General features: G+C 41.6%; 1 protein-coding gene across 4 annotated transcripts in view; it reads right to left on the bottom strand.

The window, feature by feature from the left end:
- The window catches only part of PLEKHM3 (pleckstrin homology domain containing M3), a 97,603-nt gene that overhangs the window by 36,401 nt on the left and 44,487 nt on the right, over window positions 1-16,715 (bottom strand). For all 4 annotated transcript variants that reach the window (XR_010473776.1, XR_010473775.1, XM_065069398.1 and 1 more), the window contains one exon: window positions 9,947-10,010. Coding sequence is in view for 2 of the 4 variants with exons in the window: in XM_065069398.1 (XP_064925470.1) it covers window positions 9,947-10,010 (64 nt within the window). In the remaining 2 variants the exon portion in view is untranslated. The remainder of the gene's footprint in view (window positions 1-9,946; window positions 10,011-16,715) is intronic.

Raw genomic sequence — 16,715 nt, 5'->3', positions numbered from 1 at the left:
TTCCACTTCTTCCTCCAGCCTGATTTACATGTCAGACACAAGTGATGCCTGGAGGGGATGGGTTAAGTGATATGAAATCCGTAAAACACCTTGAACTACAGGTTCAAATCTCAACTGGATTGTCCGAGCCTCTCCTCCTAACAGAACAAAATTTATGATTATTTCTCAAGGCCAGACACACACTTGGCTCTATCTGAGAGACAGACACAGACAGAATTTGCCAGGAGGCACTGACGCAATGCAGAAGAGACATGAAAAGGCCAAGAGGCACTGAGAAAATAGAAGGGGTAGTAGACATGAAGCTCATTCACCATCTCCAATTATATACATTGAAGGGATAGAAAGTCCTTTAATTATTGGGATTAGTGTCACAAGCACGCCTGGCAGATGGAAGCTATCTGAAAGAGCAGTCAACAATTGTGCACAGCTTTCCAGCATCCTCTAAAGACGAGGTTTCTGTCTCTTACTGGTTGTTTTCTTTCTGCCTCTCCAGAAACTGCTAGTCAGAGTCAAGCCTTTTGCTAACAAGCTCAGAGGTAAGGAAGTCCCCAGCTTTACTTAGACTTCAGAGTATCAAAGAGAATGTATGTTCTGGACTGAATGAAAGGGAAAATAAAATCTCCTGAACAGATCGGCTTCAATTCACCACTATGCCCAACGCCCTCCAAATTCCATTGGTGGAAGCTTTGTGGAGGAAGACTAAACACTCAGTAATCATCCTTCGCCTCTAGGACAGATGAGAAATACGCTACTGAAAGAACTACCAATGATATAAGAAAACAGGGCTAGAAAAAACACCTCTAGAAACCTACAGTTTATTCCTCACCCTGCAGCACAACCAACTCACAGATGACTGTCTGATTTGTTTAAAAACTCACCACAGAGATCCCACAACTCTCCAGCACCCAAAACAGCTGGAAAGTTGTTCCTAATGCCTGCCCCAGATCTCTTTTGCTGCAGTTTCACCTGTGTTTCACACTCTACCTCCTATCCTTTCATTGCACAACCTTTTTCAGAAACAATTTTCTGATGCATTCTCTTCTCTGTTGCAAGCGGGGAAGGGCAAAATCAGATTGGGGTGCACAAAGCTATTGATACAATGGTGGTCATCACCTGTTTGCTACCTGGAGAACAAGCACATATTTTCCACATTCGTGGCGTGTGGAGATTGGGCGTTAAAGCACAAACAGTAAATGGAATCTCCGCTCCATGACAGATTTCAGCAGGGCTGGGATTTCTGTGATGAAAATGTGGACTTGGAGACAAGCGTGCTACAATATGCTTAGCTAAGGATAATGCAAGCTGCAGAGGACAAAATAAGGGAAAACATATACCCTGGTTGGGAAGTTCCCAGTCATTTATATCTAGGGAACACACAATGCTCACGGACCGCTAATTTCCTTGAGGATTTTTTCCCTTCCGTTTGCCAGATCCTTAACGCTGCGAATTCTTGTTATGATTTCAATGAACAATTAATCTTTAGTTCAGAGGAAAGGGAAATGGAAGGAGGAAGGATGATCATGAAGTTAAAGCCCCGGGGAGGCAGATATCAGATCTCAGCTCTGCCCCATCTTTTGTGCTATACACTGGTCTGCTCAGCCTTCCTTGCTCTATTTTGACTCCCAGTCATCTCTTTCAGATTGCCTGCCTTGTTTGATAAATTGCAAGCGACTTAAGGGAAGAATGATTTCTTATTATTTGTGCGCACGCACACAGGAATCAGTAACTAGGCATTGCTGTAAAGCAAATTTCAAAAGAACAGCACAGTAACTTCAGGAGAGCCCCATCTTTTGTTGCTACAGCCATGCTATGGGCCACAATCCCAGCTCCCAAGAGCACGGGTGATAACACGTCCTCAGACAACATCCTGAAAGGAAACCTGGTGATAAACACTGTGAAGAACAACAACAAAAAAATAATCACACAACCAACCACCAAATAAATCAAACTAAAGCAGAAATGAGTGAGAATTTGGATAAACAGAAATCACAAGCTCCCTTTGCCTTCTTTGCTGACGGCAGAGCCATGTGCTGTTCATAGTCCTTCCAAACCAGACCACTCGACACGCTGCACTTTCATTTGGTATTAAAGGGATATTCCACAGATTAGCCACTAACTATATCAGGCACTGGGAAGAGGGGGAAAAACAAAACAAGGTCAAGAGCAAATGCTGCTGATCTATGACAAGCACACAGAGGCAGGGGGCAAGGTGAAGAAAGAGTTTTACATCAATTAGGGGAGAAGAATAAAATAGTGACAGTCCAAGGGAATTTATGGCAGGAGGCGGCGAGGATGACAAGGTCCTTCCAAGCTGTTCCCCACTCCTCTCATGGAAAGGAAGAAAAGCCTGAAATTTCAGCAGGTCAAGCTGACGCAAGTGAGAAAGAGGTGGAATTGTCTCAGTATAAACAACACACCTGGAAATCACTTGTCCCCCTCCAGCCTGCCCTACAGCAGGACTCCAGTCTCTGCCTCCGCACTCACTGTGTTTCTATCGCCTTCCCGCCTTTCTCCTTTCCCCAAGGTTTCTAGGCAGCTACATGTCAATTTTGTCACACCCCAAGTTCTCCTAATCTTGTTGCCGGGATGAATTATAGGTTGTTTGAAGAAAAAGCTATTCAAGCAAAGGTTAAAGGCTGTTTTAATCAAACAAGGTTGAAAGAGTACCAGGAATTTGGCTGGTAGAGAACAGAAAGCATTTGCCCTAGTTAAAAACGTATGTGACTCTAAATACACACGCAAGTAAATATGAGAGTAAGAGGCAGAGAGTAAGAGAGTGTATATGTGGTTTGTTTTGTGTTTTTGTTTATGTTTTTTTGTTTTGTTTTGTTTTTTTAAAGATAAAGCAGTCAACTGCATGCAGAGATGTTAACTGGATCTACATGCCCACTGAGTATGATGTTATTTCATGACTCTTATCACAAAATTAGACACTTTGCTGCCTTGCACAGGACTGGATCAGGGCATTTTAAGGAGGAGTCCTCTGAAGGATGTTAGTACAAAAAAGCAACGTACCAAGACAACGGCTGGACTTAGAGCCTAGTGTTTCACCCTGATCTCCTGTACTGGGCCTTTCATTCTGCACAGCAAAAAAAGGAACAGAAGGAACCTGGCTAGCACAAAGCACTAGAAAAGGGGCAGCTTACATTGCTACTACCTCTTCTAGCGGCTGAAAAAATTAGAATATCCTGGGAGATCCCAGCTCAAAATCTGCAAGCCACTGGCACCACTGCTGGGTTGGTTTAGACAGAGTTTCATTCTAAAAAGCCACGCTTATCCCAAGTGGCCTAGAGTACATATTTACGTGAAAAAGCACCACGCATATTTAATAAACCCTGTTGAAAACTCTGGTTTCAAGCAGCGCAAAAAACCGGTTCTGCTGTTAAAAATATCTATTAACAATCTTGTTATATCTCCACACTTTGTCGCGCTCTCCGTCTGACCATGGGCCACTCCCAACGACAGCAGCTCCCTTCCCCAGCAGAGCCGCGATACAAAGGCAACGCCTGCAAGTTCATCACCATTACCACTAATTGTAAGCAGAGCTGTCAGCACTTTGGAGAATTATACACACACCTGGAATATCGGCTAACCTGAAGGTTCCTGTTCTGATGAGAGGCAGCTCAGTGCTCGCAAATGCCAGGGACTGAAATAAATGAGCGATAAAGGAGCCACAGCCATAGGAAAGTGTACAAGCCATTTAACTGCTGTTTTGCTAGCAGACCTTTTAATGTTTATGGCAATGTATATGTGTGTTTTGCACATTCTAGGACTATTTTCATACTCTTCTTCTAATACAGGTACCACAGGCATACAGGCACAGGTTGTAAAGGCAAGACAGAAAGATGGCTTTTCGCATTATGTTGTTGTGGTCCAAGTTGCATGTTTATATACTTTAAAATTATCTTGCTGCCTCAAAATCTTAATGTATTTAAATGGCACAACATATTTAAAACGGGTCAGACAGACTACCCCTGCAAAGTGCTGGTTTCCTTCTTTCGAACTTCATTGTGCTTAGAAAGTCTAATTTAAACATACACACAGTGAAGTGGGACCCATTTTACCTAAATCCCATTAGAAATTAGTTGTCTGGTGTTTCAGAAGCCTGCAGCAGAGCTGGGAAAAATGGCCAAATCCCACGTGCCTCAGGATGAGAACTGGACCACTGTACAAATTAACAATGTGTACGGCCCTTGCCTCCCCACACGACCATCTGTTTCAATCTACCTACTACCAAATATTTAAGAGCGGGGGCTGTACCTGACACCTCAGTCAAAACCTACCACTGTTTCAAAACAGCTCTGCTCTAGGTGACAGCTTCCGGCACGTGGTCTGTTGGTACTGGTAGAGATTTGAGAGAGCTGTCCTTTATGGGATGGTAGGATCCCCATCCTATGGGCCTTCAACTGGGAAATCAACAGCAAGCACATAACTTGCCCCTCTTCAAGTACAGGGATTGGAAGAGGCAGATCACCCAGAATGCTGATATTGTCTGCCAGGAAAGGAACCAGCACCTTCTCGACATTACAAGAAGTTCATTCAGTGTCAATAAACACCCTATCACCAGATGGGAACTTTATTTCAACAGCAATATAGGCAAGATAAATTTGGATTAAGCCAAAATGCAGAAGGGTCAACATTCCTCTGGGGAACAACTCCACCACCTATTTAGCTACACTGATAATTAATAGAACCAACACCATTTTGACTTGGTCTCAAATGTGAAAAAAACCCTCAAAAGATTCTAAGTATTTCATCTTATCCTCAAGACATGGAATGGTAGCTCCTCAGCCTCTGGTTTCCTCGAGCACTTAAGAAAACACTGTTTTAACTGGGCATTCTGCAACACTATCAGCCAGATGACCAGGTCCATTTAGAAGATGATTCTTACGTTTCCTTGGGAAGTTCAATGTTTCTATAAAACTCTGATTTAGTCATAATATAATGTTCATCCAGTCACACTGTCAGAGCATTTAATAAACATTATAAATTCCATCCTATACAGAGAAAAATAGTAACGTTATCAAAAGTTCTGAGAGCATTAACAACATATTCTTGATATTCAAACACTAGCAGATGATTTAACATCATTAATTAGAGGCATTGCCAGGAAATGTCAATAACATCTCTTGAAACCAAACCTATGTTTTTACAAAATAATGTTTTGTTAAATAGAATCATAGAATCATTTTGGTTGGAAGAGACCCTCAACATGAAGTTCCACCACTAACCTAACACCGGCACTAAAACATGACCTTAAGAACCTCATCTATGCATTTCTCAGTAATTGTATGAGGACTGAGCGATCAGAAAATAAGTTTTACTTCTGAAAAAAGCAGCAAGTGGAGAGCAAAAAGAAGTCTACATCTCCTTGCAGTTTTTGCTGTTGTTTGGACTCATTAAACAACTTGTCTAAATCTACCAGTTTTCCACATGTAAAAATGCTTGAAAGAGCATCTCCGATCTCCTCTGCCAACTCAACCTAGGAAAATACAGGGAGGATCCAAATTTGCCATTGGAAAAGGAGGTGTGATGGAAGTACAGCGTGGATTAAAAGCCTGGAAAAGTGAACAAGACCTAACAATTTCTCTGTTCTTCTAAGGCTCCCTAATCCTGATCTAACAATATACTAGGCTCAAATTAGGTGAAACTTCCATTTCATTGAGGCTCATGTTTATTCTTGTTAGGGAACCTTATATGTACAAAAATTTGAACAGAAACATTAAGATTTTCGTTTTGGGAATGCTTCGGTTATAACAGCCGTTCACTTAGTCCAAAACCCTATCCAGACACTGTAATCAGTACTCTACACGTCAGAAAAAGATGAAATCACTGATTTGTCTGTCAACAGGAAAGACACCCTCCTAATCCCCTCAGTAACAAACATGTATATTCTGAAACCTTATAATCTCTTTATCTTACGTAGTGTAACTGTGGACATTCTCATTATGGATACTTAATCCTCTCAAAGACGATAAACTTCTGGCCTCAGTAATATTACTGTGGCATTAAGTTCCTCATGCTCGCTGTGTGTTCTGCAAAGCAGCATTTCCATTAAGGACTTTTATGCATATTTCATATTCACTGCTTGACCTGTGCTATATAATTTTACTGTGAGAATAGGGCTCTCCTGTTCATCCTTTCTCTCCACTGTTCTTCACATTGTTTGTAGGTTCACCTACAGGTAGATAGTCAGGAAAGTTGATCTGAAGTAAATGGATGTTTTAATTAAATTTTAATGGATTAGTTTATCTACAATGTTAAAATGGATAAATTATACTACATTAAATCCCTGTATGGACATACACATTCAGAATGAAAATGGCCTTAATACAATTTAGCTCACTTTGCTTCCAAAGTAAATGGAGATAAACCAAATGAAAGCCACTTATATTTTGAATAACACTATTAACACAGTGATTCAATGTAATTCAACTCATCATTTTAAATTCCCATATTTTGCCACTTCAATTTTTTTTCCCTGAGTGTTCCTGTGTAAACAAGTCTTCAAATTATCCTCTTTTTAAATCTGCTGCCTCACAATTCCCATCCTTGACATCCAGCCATTTTTGCCATTATGTGGATCCTTCTTATTTCACCATATCTTTTAGGGGTAGTATAACCAGGATGAAGTAATTGCCATGATTATGAGAGCTTCTACAGTAAAGACCATCACTGCAATAATCTTTGTACACTTGTATATCTTGCTATTGAACATAAAAACCAGGCAAGACATTAGTTAACACTGTGTGGATTAAGCACCTGAATTTTGAACTCGTTACAACAGCCACTTCAAGTCTTTCACTTTAAAAGCTCGTTTTAATACAGAATCTAATGTAAGTAGCAAGAATTACTTTTCCTAAGAAATGCAAGAGTCTTGTCTGAGGCACCTTCTCTCCAAATCAACATTTAACACTGTAAAAACTGCTAGTGTCACCAAGAACAGCCCCACAGTCACACAAAATGAATGGATAGTTTTTAACTCCAGCATGCATGGATTGTGTCCACATGTCCACAAAACCAGGGACATATCCATTAGTAATGTCAGCAGAGAACAGAGTTCGCACCTCCAGTAGGTTTAGGGTAAAGCCAGCCTGGACTGTGGCTGCGCTACTGGGGACTATACTGCACATAAATAAGAGTAATCCATCTTTCCAGTGTACTACGTCTGCTAAATCCAGCAATTTCAGGAGTGAATACTTGCTTCCTAACACAATTTGATTGGAACAGACCTGGATAAACGGGCTAACAGAGATGCAGTGGTGTTACCTGCGACTGGGCAGATGATGCCTGGAAGCATCAGAAAGAAAAGCAAGTGTAGCCAACGGGACAGAACAGGCAACCTGTCACACTCAGTGTTTTTAAATCTGAATGCACCTAATTAGTTATGTTGCCCGCTAACACTCCAACAGCAACAATGACGAGAGGATTCTGAGAACATGTATTGCATGGGAATACCGACAGATAGACCTGCTGTAAACTTGACTGTAGTCCCTGAGGCCCTGGTGCAGTGAGACCTTGCTGGGGCACATGTGTGCATTTGTGTTTATTTTCAATAAACACGCACATACAAATAAAGACCATCACTTGCTGCCTCTTTGGTCAAAGGTCAGGCCTAGCCACATCTGCACTATGAGCATTTGTTAATGAGTAAACTACTAGCAAACCCACTACCTCACCAGGGTTTGGTGAACTTCCAAAATTAAGGACATTCTGTCTCTATTTTTTTCCCACTCTGCTTTTAACCTCACGGTTAAGGTCTTCCCCAGTAGAACCCTGTCCAAACCATCCCCAGACCATGTATGTATTCTGTCACATTCATAAGGCATGGAGCTCTGTTAAGCCTGGAAAGAGATTTAAATTGGACTGAATTTTACAATAGTATTATATGCTGCTTCATCTACTGGCAAATGGGCATTTCAGCTTTTTTTGCACCTAAGAACAGACCCTCATACCATATTTTTGAAACTCAGCTGCTTGGTAGGAAATGACCCATGTTTTCTAGAATCTTTAAAGAGAACTTGGCTAGGAAACAAATCAGAATTGAGCTGGGACTAACCAGGGTAAAGGTTGCTTATATCTGCAGATTACCCCTCTCTGCTTTTCTAATTTACTCACCATGCCTTATCTTTCCATTAATCTTTAATAAACCTTTTAGTTAATTCCCAAACACATGCAATCTACATGACAGCAGGATACAGTGCAAAAGCAGCCCATGGATATGAGGAAATAGTCAGAGGAGGAATCAAAATGAGGAGAAACTTTTCGGATTAAAAACCGTCCAAACTGCAGGTCAGTAGAAAACGATGAGAAATCAGGAGAAAGCAGTGGTAGGGAAGAAGGCAGAGGCTAGAAGGGTATTAGTGTTTCTCTGGCTGTTGGATTAATTTTCTCAATGGGGCCCTCCTCCCCTTTCCACTCAGGTTCCACTTTCACAAAAAAAGGCAATTCGATTTCAAATTCGGAGCTTCTGAAATGTGGAAAACCCTCTCCGGGCTGACAATAAGGATACAGCTAGATCAAAAGGTAAATCTAATTTAACCCACCCCAGCAGAAATGGTAATCAAATTATATTGCCTCTAAATATGATAAGTTTGAGGCTGGGGCCCTCGGGGGAAGAGAAGGTGTCTTGCAAACACAAATATACACAAAGAAACATGCTAAAAGGAACTGCTAAATCAATGGATGAATTGTGACTTCTACCCTTCCTCCCTCCCACAGGGTGCTTGATAAGCTGCTGATTGCTTCTAAAACATCTACTACCAACGTTAGGAACTGATTAAGCAGCTTACAAAGCACTGGGGGCTAATAGACAGGCCCACCAGGGAGACTGCAGCTCTGGAGTTAAGTAGCTTGCTTTTTCATGGCTTGATTATTAAAGATGAGATAGCAGAACATGCTGAAAAGATGTGGAAACAATTTTACACCTCAGATGACTGGCCTTTTTATTTTATATATGGAATAATTTCTACTCTGTGACTTTACCAGCCTAAAAAAGCCACATTTTCTGCAGTTCTGTGGTCTCCAGATATGAGGGGCATCTAACTACCTCAATGTGGCAACACCCAGAACTATGCTAACCATTATCCTGCAGAAATGACATCACTAGACAAAGGAAACATCAGCGGAAGAAGCTGAAAATAATGTGTTCTACATACCACTGGCAATGGCATTAGTGTGAACACAGATGTGCCCAGAGCAGCTAGTGCATCTCACCTCATTGCTTCTTCCATTGTGCATCTTAGCGCTGCAACACATTCGCCTATCCTCCCTTTTCAGGCTTTTGCAAAATTTTTCTTGTTTAATCTGGTAGGTAATAACATCCTGCTGTTCAGGTAGATGTACTGCAAAGTGCTTGCTCAGTTCAGTCAATATGAATGCCAAGACATTTTGCTGGCACATTTACCTCTCCTGTGGCCACATCTGTCACAGTAACTCCGCAGGGCTTAACTTTGTGGAGCAGCCTCGCTGAGGTTTTCATGGGTTGGTTTGTTTGTTTTTAATGATTTTTTCCTCTCTTGTGGTAATGCCTAGCAGACTTTGTAAATAAGCATGTTACACTAGGGACTGTACAAACTCAAATTCCTGAATAGCTATTCTTTCAAGCAAATGAATAAATACTCCTTGTCACCTGTAGCCTGAGCCTTAGATGAGCCTGTACTGATCAGATGAAAAATTTCTCACAGCAAAGTTGTCTTTGCAGACTACAGTTTTCTTTTGCAGTCTCTTTCTAGCCCCATTTCAACACTGACACTTTAGGCTTTCTCTCTCTTCTTGCTAACCAACACCCCTGTTAGCCCCATTTTATGTTAACTATAAACCACAGACATGGCTTGGAAATAAAGCTATTTATGCTATGATTAGCAAGAAGTGGGGATGTACAATTAGCACTGAAGAAAAGAACAGGCTTGATGTGGAACCAGAAGAATTAGTTGAAGAAACTTACCTGCTGAAGGTCTGCGAGAGAATAAAGATGGATTTGCTGGAGAAGATACTCTCTGGGAAAGATCCTGGAAAACACAAGAATGGATGTGTGTCACGCCTTTTTGAGTGGGAAACTCCGAGATTCCCTCTCCCCACCAAAAGCCTGTAGAACAACGGATGCTACAGAGAGTGCTTGTCAGAAACTGGAATTATGTCACCCTGTAAGCATCAACTAATTTTACAGCATCCCTCATGTGCACAATTCCACAATAAGAACAAACGCTTTACCAGTGTCAGTCTCTGATGGTCAGGTAAGCATGTACTGCAACTTTTACAGTCATTGAAAGCTCATCCTAAGCACAGGTGCTTCTTTAAACAATTAACCCAGTAATAAAAACAAATAACTCAAACTACACACTGAAAGTATTTCTTATGGTGTTTAGTACAAGATTCCTGGTGTGCTAGAAAGCTGTAACAGTTAATCTCAGATGTGATTTACGGCTTTGTAAGGGAAGTAACTATATTGGGAAAAATGTCATGCAAATACTGTTCTCCCAACAAAGCTGATTGATATCAATTCCCTTTTGCATACCAAAATATATGTATTGCTATATACTTTATAATGACTTATTTGAGAAATGGCTATTTTCCTTACATAACCCGAAGTTTCAGGCAAAACCATTGAAAATCCACTGACGGAGCTGTTCAGTAAAGCTAAATTACAGAAACCTGATTGGAGAAGTGATGTCCTAATTAGAGTGACTTACAGTAAAATGAAAAACTGGGTTAAAGCAGCATCACAGAGAAAAATGGACCTTGTAAAGGTAAGAGTATCCTAGCAAGAAAGCTGATGAAAACCTATGTATCTGCCATAAAGATGTCAGGAAACGAAAAAGTGCATCTAAGTAAAATGTCTGTTTTTGTGTGCACACACAACCAACCAGCTAACGAGCTTTATTTTCTACACAGAACAAATATACCACAACACTAAGGTATGGTGGGCAGTGGAGAATCACATCAGCCTTTCAAAAAAAGCAACTAAATATCTCAGGAGGTGCAAGTATTTTACACTACGTGTTGCTTAGAGAAGAAATTGTGAAGTCAGTTCCTACATAATAATCATGTGGTTTTAAGGCCATACAGAAACAACATTCTTGATATTATTAAATGCATGAACAAAGCCCTGGCAAAGATTGGTTTGTAATGGTAAAACTGAATGGCAGTGAACAGAAAGACCACTGGACATGTTCAAAAAAACAAAGATACTGAAAAGCTGATATGAACTTACATGATCATATGAGACTACAGAGAAAGTACACAGGAACTCAAAGAGGAGATTTTAGAAGCTGTGAGAACATAATTAGCTAAGGCACAGATCAGCGGCAATAACAGTCCCAACCTCCATCTTTGACAGAACACTGAATCTAAGAAATAAGGGAAGCACCTCAGTTTATTCTATTCCACTAGTTGTCATAAACAACTATCTGAAAGTGATGCTTTCAAAGCCGTCTTGGAGGGACTAGGACTTTTCACTGCTGTTAAGGTGAGTGGTACAAAGCCAGTCAGACAATATTTGACATTGAGATTCCTCATTTGCACATAGAAGATTGCTTGCTAAGGAGTCAACTCTGAAGAGCATTTTGAAGCCATTAGTATTTTTCAGCTCTGACAGAATTTCTTTCACTAAAATTTTCCTATCGTTCTCACCTGATTACACAGGCAGGCACTAAACAGTGCAGTAGATTTGCCAGGAACTGTATTATTTGCTGATGCCCTTACAGCACTGCTAAAGAAAACAATTAGCTAATGAAAGATTTCCTTTTTCAGGAAATAGCCCGGATAGCCCATAAGGCAGAAACTGTCAACGACTAATTTCGATGACTAACATCACGTTCCCCTGCCTTCAAGTACCATATTCTATTTCCCGCACGCTCTAACTCCTAATAAAACGTGTGCAGATGAAAAGCAAACTCATGATGGAGGGAGGTCCCTCTGTGAGCGGGGTCTTGGCCAGCACAGGTGCTGGTGACCATTGTCCTCTCCTGTACCTGTCCCCCTCTCTGAGGGATGTCAGTTTGCAGCAGCAGCTCCGCAGAGCCAGCGTCCAACGCTCCTCCTCCTTCCAAACCTATTTCCAGGAAAAGAAGTAGGCCCTGCCCTCCCAGCTATGCAACACACGTATCCACACGCACATACCTGGCACTCAAGTGAGAGGAGCGCTTATTGCCATTGCTATGGAAACTGAGGCATTAAACACTCTCAGTAAGTAAGGCTGGTCCAGCTTCGGATTTGCAGTCCTTCTGTTGACTCAAAAAAAAATCACAATTTGGTTGCTGTGGTCCACTGCTGAGCAACCAGAGCTTGCAAGTACAACAGCATTTGCAAAATTTCTTGTGAAGTAACATGCAGAGGTTCATAATGCTCCCTCAACACCGGCGCACGTCACCAAAGGCGGAGAGCACACAGCTCCATCAGCGTGAAACCACTGAAACGGCCTAAAAGTGGGCAGCTCAGTCCCTGATCATTTAAAACATGAAAGATGTACCCTTACCACACCTGTGGTGAGCTGAGCGGTTGTTTCAAAACCACATCTTGCTGTGCTGCACATCTGCAACTAAGATCTCCTCCCGAAAACTTCTATTAGTCCCATTTGGAAAGAAAAGCCAAAACTAAACAGCTACCTGAACATAACTTGTGAAGCCACCTGTTTAATGGCAGTTTTGTCAGCCTCTAGTGGGTGCAGAGTAAGAGGCAGCAGAATATCAAACTCACAGACATTTTCAAAAAACCTCATCATAAAATGCAAGCAAATCAACTGGGGCAGGAAATCCATGCAGACCAAGTAGTCCAGCAAGCAAGAAAATTAATGTCATCCGGTTTCCAATGGCTTGCTTGTCTGCGCAGATTCTCTAATGAGATGATGCCTTATATAAAGACATTTTTGGTAGGAGGCACACAGGAGTAATTCAGAGCCACCTGCACCTCGACCCAGATGCTTCCTCTCATGATGTCTTTGCCATCTCCATCTCACTGTCAACTGCAACCGAAATTGGCCAAATGAAGGCCAGGTCAGTAGAGCACAGTAGATGGATGGGGCTCACACAAACCCCACACCATTGCATTAGTGTCCAAAGTACGGCATGGCATCCAGATCAACCAAAAATCACAGAGCAGGCTAAGATAACTACACTTAGAGACATTCCACTAGAAATAACATATTTACTTTCTGCACGAGATGGAGCTTTGAGCGTGCTTGGGTTAATATAAGGCCTTGATCCAAAAAGGACCAAAACCTCATCTGGGTGTTCCTGCTCCGGCAGGGGGGTTGGACTGAATGATCTTTCGAGGTCCCTTCCAATCCCTGACATTCTGGGATTCTGTGATTCTAAAAAAAAGTGCTCGCATTTTATAATATTTTTTCCTTGATATACAGGTCCTTTACAAAGACTGAGCGGGAAATCTCTTGTAAGTTATTTGTAGTAAAATAAAACATGTCAGTTTTGTAAATCTTTTGATCAATGTGCTGTAATGAACTGGATTTTTTTTTTAAAGTTGGTCAATTGAAAGCATTCAATAAACAGTGTCCTTTCAGTCAAATCTTAACACAGAAAAAAAGAAAAAACTGGAGCGAGCTAGACAGAGGTCAAAAGCATGTTAAGACTCATCACAATAAAAACTCAAACCTCTGCTGCTTCAGAATGTGACCCGTGACCCTTGAGAGGCAAACGGTATTGAGTGCACGTCCCACTAAAAGCACCTCCTAAGCTTTCACAGTTTGGAAACTCCCGGAGCAGTTTCACCATGGATGCAAAACAGAAGGGTTGTGAGTCACAGGGCTGCTGTGCCGGAAAGCCTGACTACCTGCCAGGGTTAAGCCTGCAATGAACAACCCAAGTTCAATGCTAACCAGCCCTCCAGCTTTGCCAGTTTTTGTGAACAATGAAATCCAAAGTCCTACTGGTTAAAGGTCTCTAAATTGCTGTATTGTTATGTGCTAGAAATAAAAGCAATCAACACAAGGAGGAAAGAAACCCACCATCGGAGACTTTTGGTCCAACTAAAAGAGCAAAATTGAGCATTCTCAGTTTGTGATTATTTTTCTTTTTTTGCTTCATACTTTGTAATCTGAGGCACAACCTTCAGGCAAGATAGAACCAGAAATTTCATCCGTTCCCTTTCGGATGATCTTATCAGGTAAGTATTTGCACAAACAAAGGTTATCTTTTAGTGTCCTCCTGCAAACAGAACCAGTGATAAGACTTTGCTTTCTGCATCTGGACAAAGTGTGTAGTCATGGTGCTTTGTTAGCACTAAGTAATTGCTCTGCATTTAAAGCTTGTTTATCATCAGCTCAGCTAATTTTTCTCCAATGGGTTAAATACCCTGAAAGCTCTTTTAGAACTACAACCAATTAATCTGCCCAAGCCTGACACTATAACCCAAGTAAAAACGTGATAAGCAGAGCGAACTCTTCTTTCTGCAGCACAACCAAAAGAAATTATATCCGCTGGCAGCTGGGCACAACCACGGCTCTTTTGCACCACAAGCCCTGCTGAAACCCGGGGTGCGTGGCGGGGAGGTCGGGAAAGCTGGCACCGCAATTTAACGTGCCAGCCAGGAGCGCCTTGTTTGACCAGGCTGAGAAGCGTATGAGTGAGCTGTGACTCACAGGAGCTGCAGATGCCCCGGTCCAGCCCGCAGCCCCATTCACCGCGCTCTCCACCCTCTGCAGGAACCTGCTACACCCACTGCTGGCACAGCACCCTGACTACCACCTGCATTTCCTCATAATTACACCACCACCAATTTACTTTTAAGCTACTGCACCACGCTGCAAACTAAAGCAGCTGATGGGCAAGCACACGCTGATTACTGCTGCTCCCACATTTGTTTTCGCCCCCTAAATGAGGGGCAAGGGATCCTGCGCAGTCCCTGCAGCTCCACGGGTTGTGCAGAGGAACCACGTACACTCCAATCTCAGCAGGAGCACAAATTTTTGAGTCACTATTCAAGAAGTACAAGGGGATATCAGTGAATTACCGGTTATTCCAAATACATGCGGCAGGGTAAATAACACCTCTTGCTAGGTTTTCTCTTGCAATTCATTTGATAGGGAATCTGTTAATTGAAGGTAGAGGACAGCATCAGAGGTGAGGGGAAAGGTAGGACTTTTTTCCAGTGTTGCTAATTCTCATAGTTTTATTCAGGCTTTTGATTCTGTGTTTCCTTGGAAATCTCAGCTCCGGGAAGCTGGGAGAGGAGAACCCCAACTTTCCAGCCAAAAAAAGGTTACTCAGGAAAGCGGGGCCCTGGAAAACCTGGTGATTTGAAAGTCAAAAGGTAATAATGGATTTAAAAGAAAAAAACCACTTATTTATTAGTTCTTGTGGTATTATACCGGATTAATGATTTTTTTATAATTGTACAGGTTTGGCTAAAAAAGCATTTGTGAATCATTTCACATTCATGAGGTACAGACACTCCTCTGGCTACATTCTGCGAGCAGCCTTTCCAAAATACCGTCAGCCCACACTAAGTGCTAGATTTATTAGCAAACATGTTCAGGTCAGGTATTGTTTCTTGTTGTTATGAAATTCCCCAGGAGCATCCCTGTGTTAAAACAGTTACTCTTATCATCCATCAGCAATCCTGAACCAGTATATAAACTTTCAACTAAAACGCAGTACATTAACTCTCTCCTCTGTGGTTACTTAAGCAAGGGTATGGTAACATTGTGAAAGACAAGAATTACTACAGATCAAACTCGGGAATCAAGTACTACTGTTACTAAAAGCAGGATGTAGAGAATTAGAGGCACACAGCTTCATTTTTAAATCAAAATAGCTCCGATCCCCCAATTAACTTGAAACGAAGAATAAGAAAATGCTCTCTGTTTTTGCCAGGCACTTGCTGTTTGCTGCTGGAAGTTCTGATATAAAAATACAGAGATAAAAATGGCACAAGTCATATTTAACATGATAACACTTATAACAGGAACTTCAAAAAATCATTATTTTTTTAAAGTGGTCTAATCTCAAAAGATTAATAGAAAGTACCATTTTGAAAAATGCCAAATACTACTGATGTATTTGACAAGGAGGTGCAAGTGAGCCCCTAGACCAGAAAACAAACCGAAAGCCCTACCTGTCGTCTGGAAAACTTATATATACCCTGCCATGCTCCTCAGCTGGGATGGCAGAGCACCGGCTTGTGTTTTTAACCTTCCCTTGGCTTGATCAGGCAGCAGTACAACCTCCACCCTGTCTGCTCCGGCACACATCTTGTTGCTCTCCGTATGTTACCCCTAGCTGAAATGAAAGCTCGAAGACCACCACAAATCCATCCCCTACAGTTTGAGCCAAATGATTTTTTAAGATGATAACCTGAAAAGATGCTACATACACAGTTACTTCTTCAGATAGACACGAGCTGAAGCAAAGAGGTGGTCTGCTTGTAAGAGCTCCATCAACAGGCATGTATTATTTCAGCTACTGCAGTGATTACACACACGTGAGATCTATATAAAACAACAAATGGCTCATGCATACTTCTCTGCATTTGCCTTCTCACCTTTCCTCGCTTTGGGCTGTTGTTTGCTTAACACTTGATCCTCTCAGGATATCCAGATATCCTCTTTGAACGAGTTTCTCTCTTGTCCTCTTTCCAATCACCCATGCAGCAAATTTTCTTCTTCAACTGGTCTTGCCATTAACTCAGAGCCCTGAGTGCTATGAAATGACATCCTTTTGTTGCTTTCCTGCTCAAATGTTCATTTTGCAGTCTACTGCTTC

The sequence above is a fragment of the Columba livia genome, chromosome 7 (assembly GCF_036013475.1).
Source record: "Columba livia isolate bColLiv1 breed racing homer chromosome 7, bColLiv1.pat.W.v2, whole genome shotgun sequence".
NCBI classification, from domain to species: Eukaryota; Metazoa; Chordata; class Aves; order Columbiformes; family Columbidae; genus Columba; species Columba livia.
Note: the sequence above shows the minus strand (reverse complement) of the source record. Positions and strands in the feature narration are given on the sequence as shown.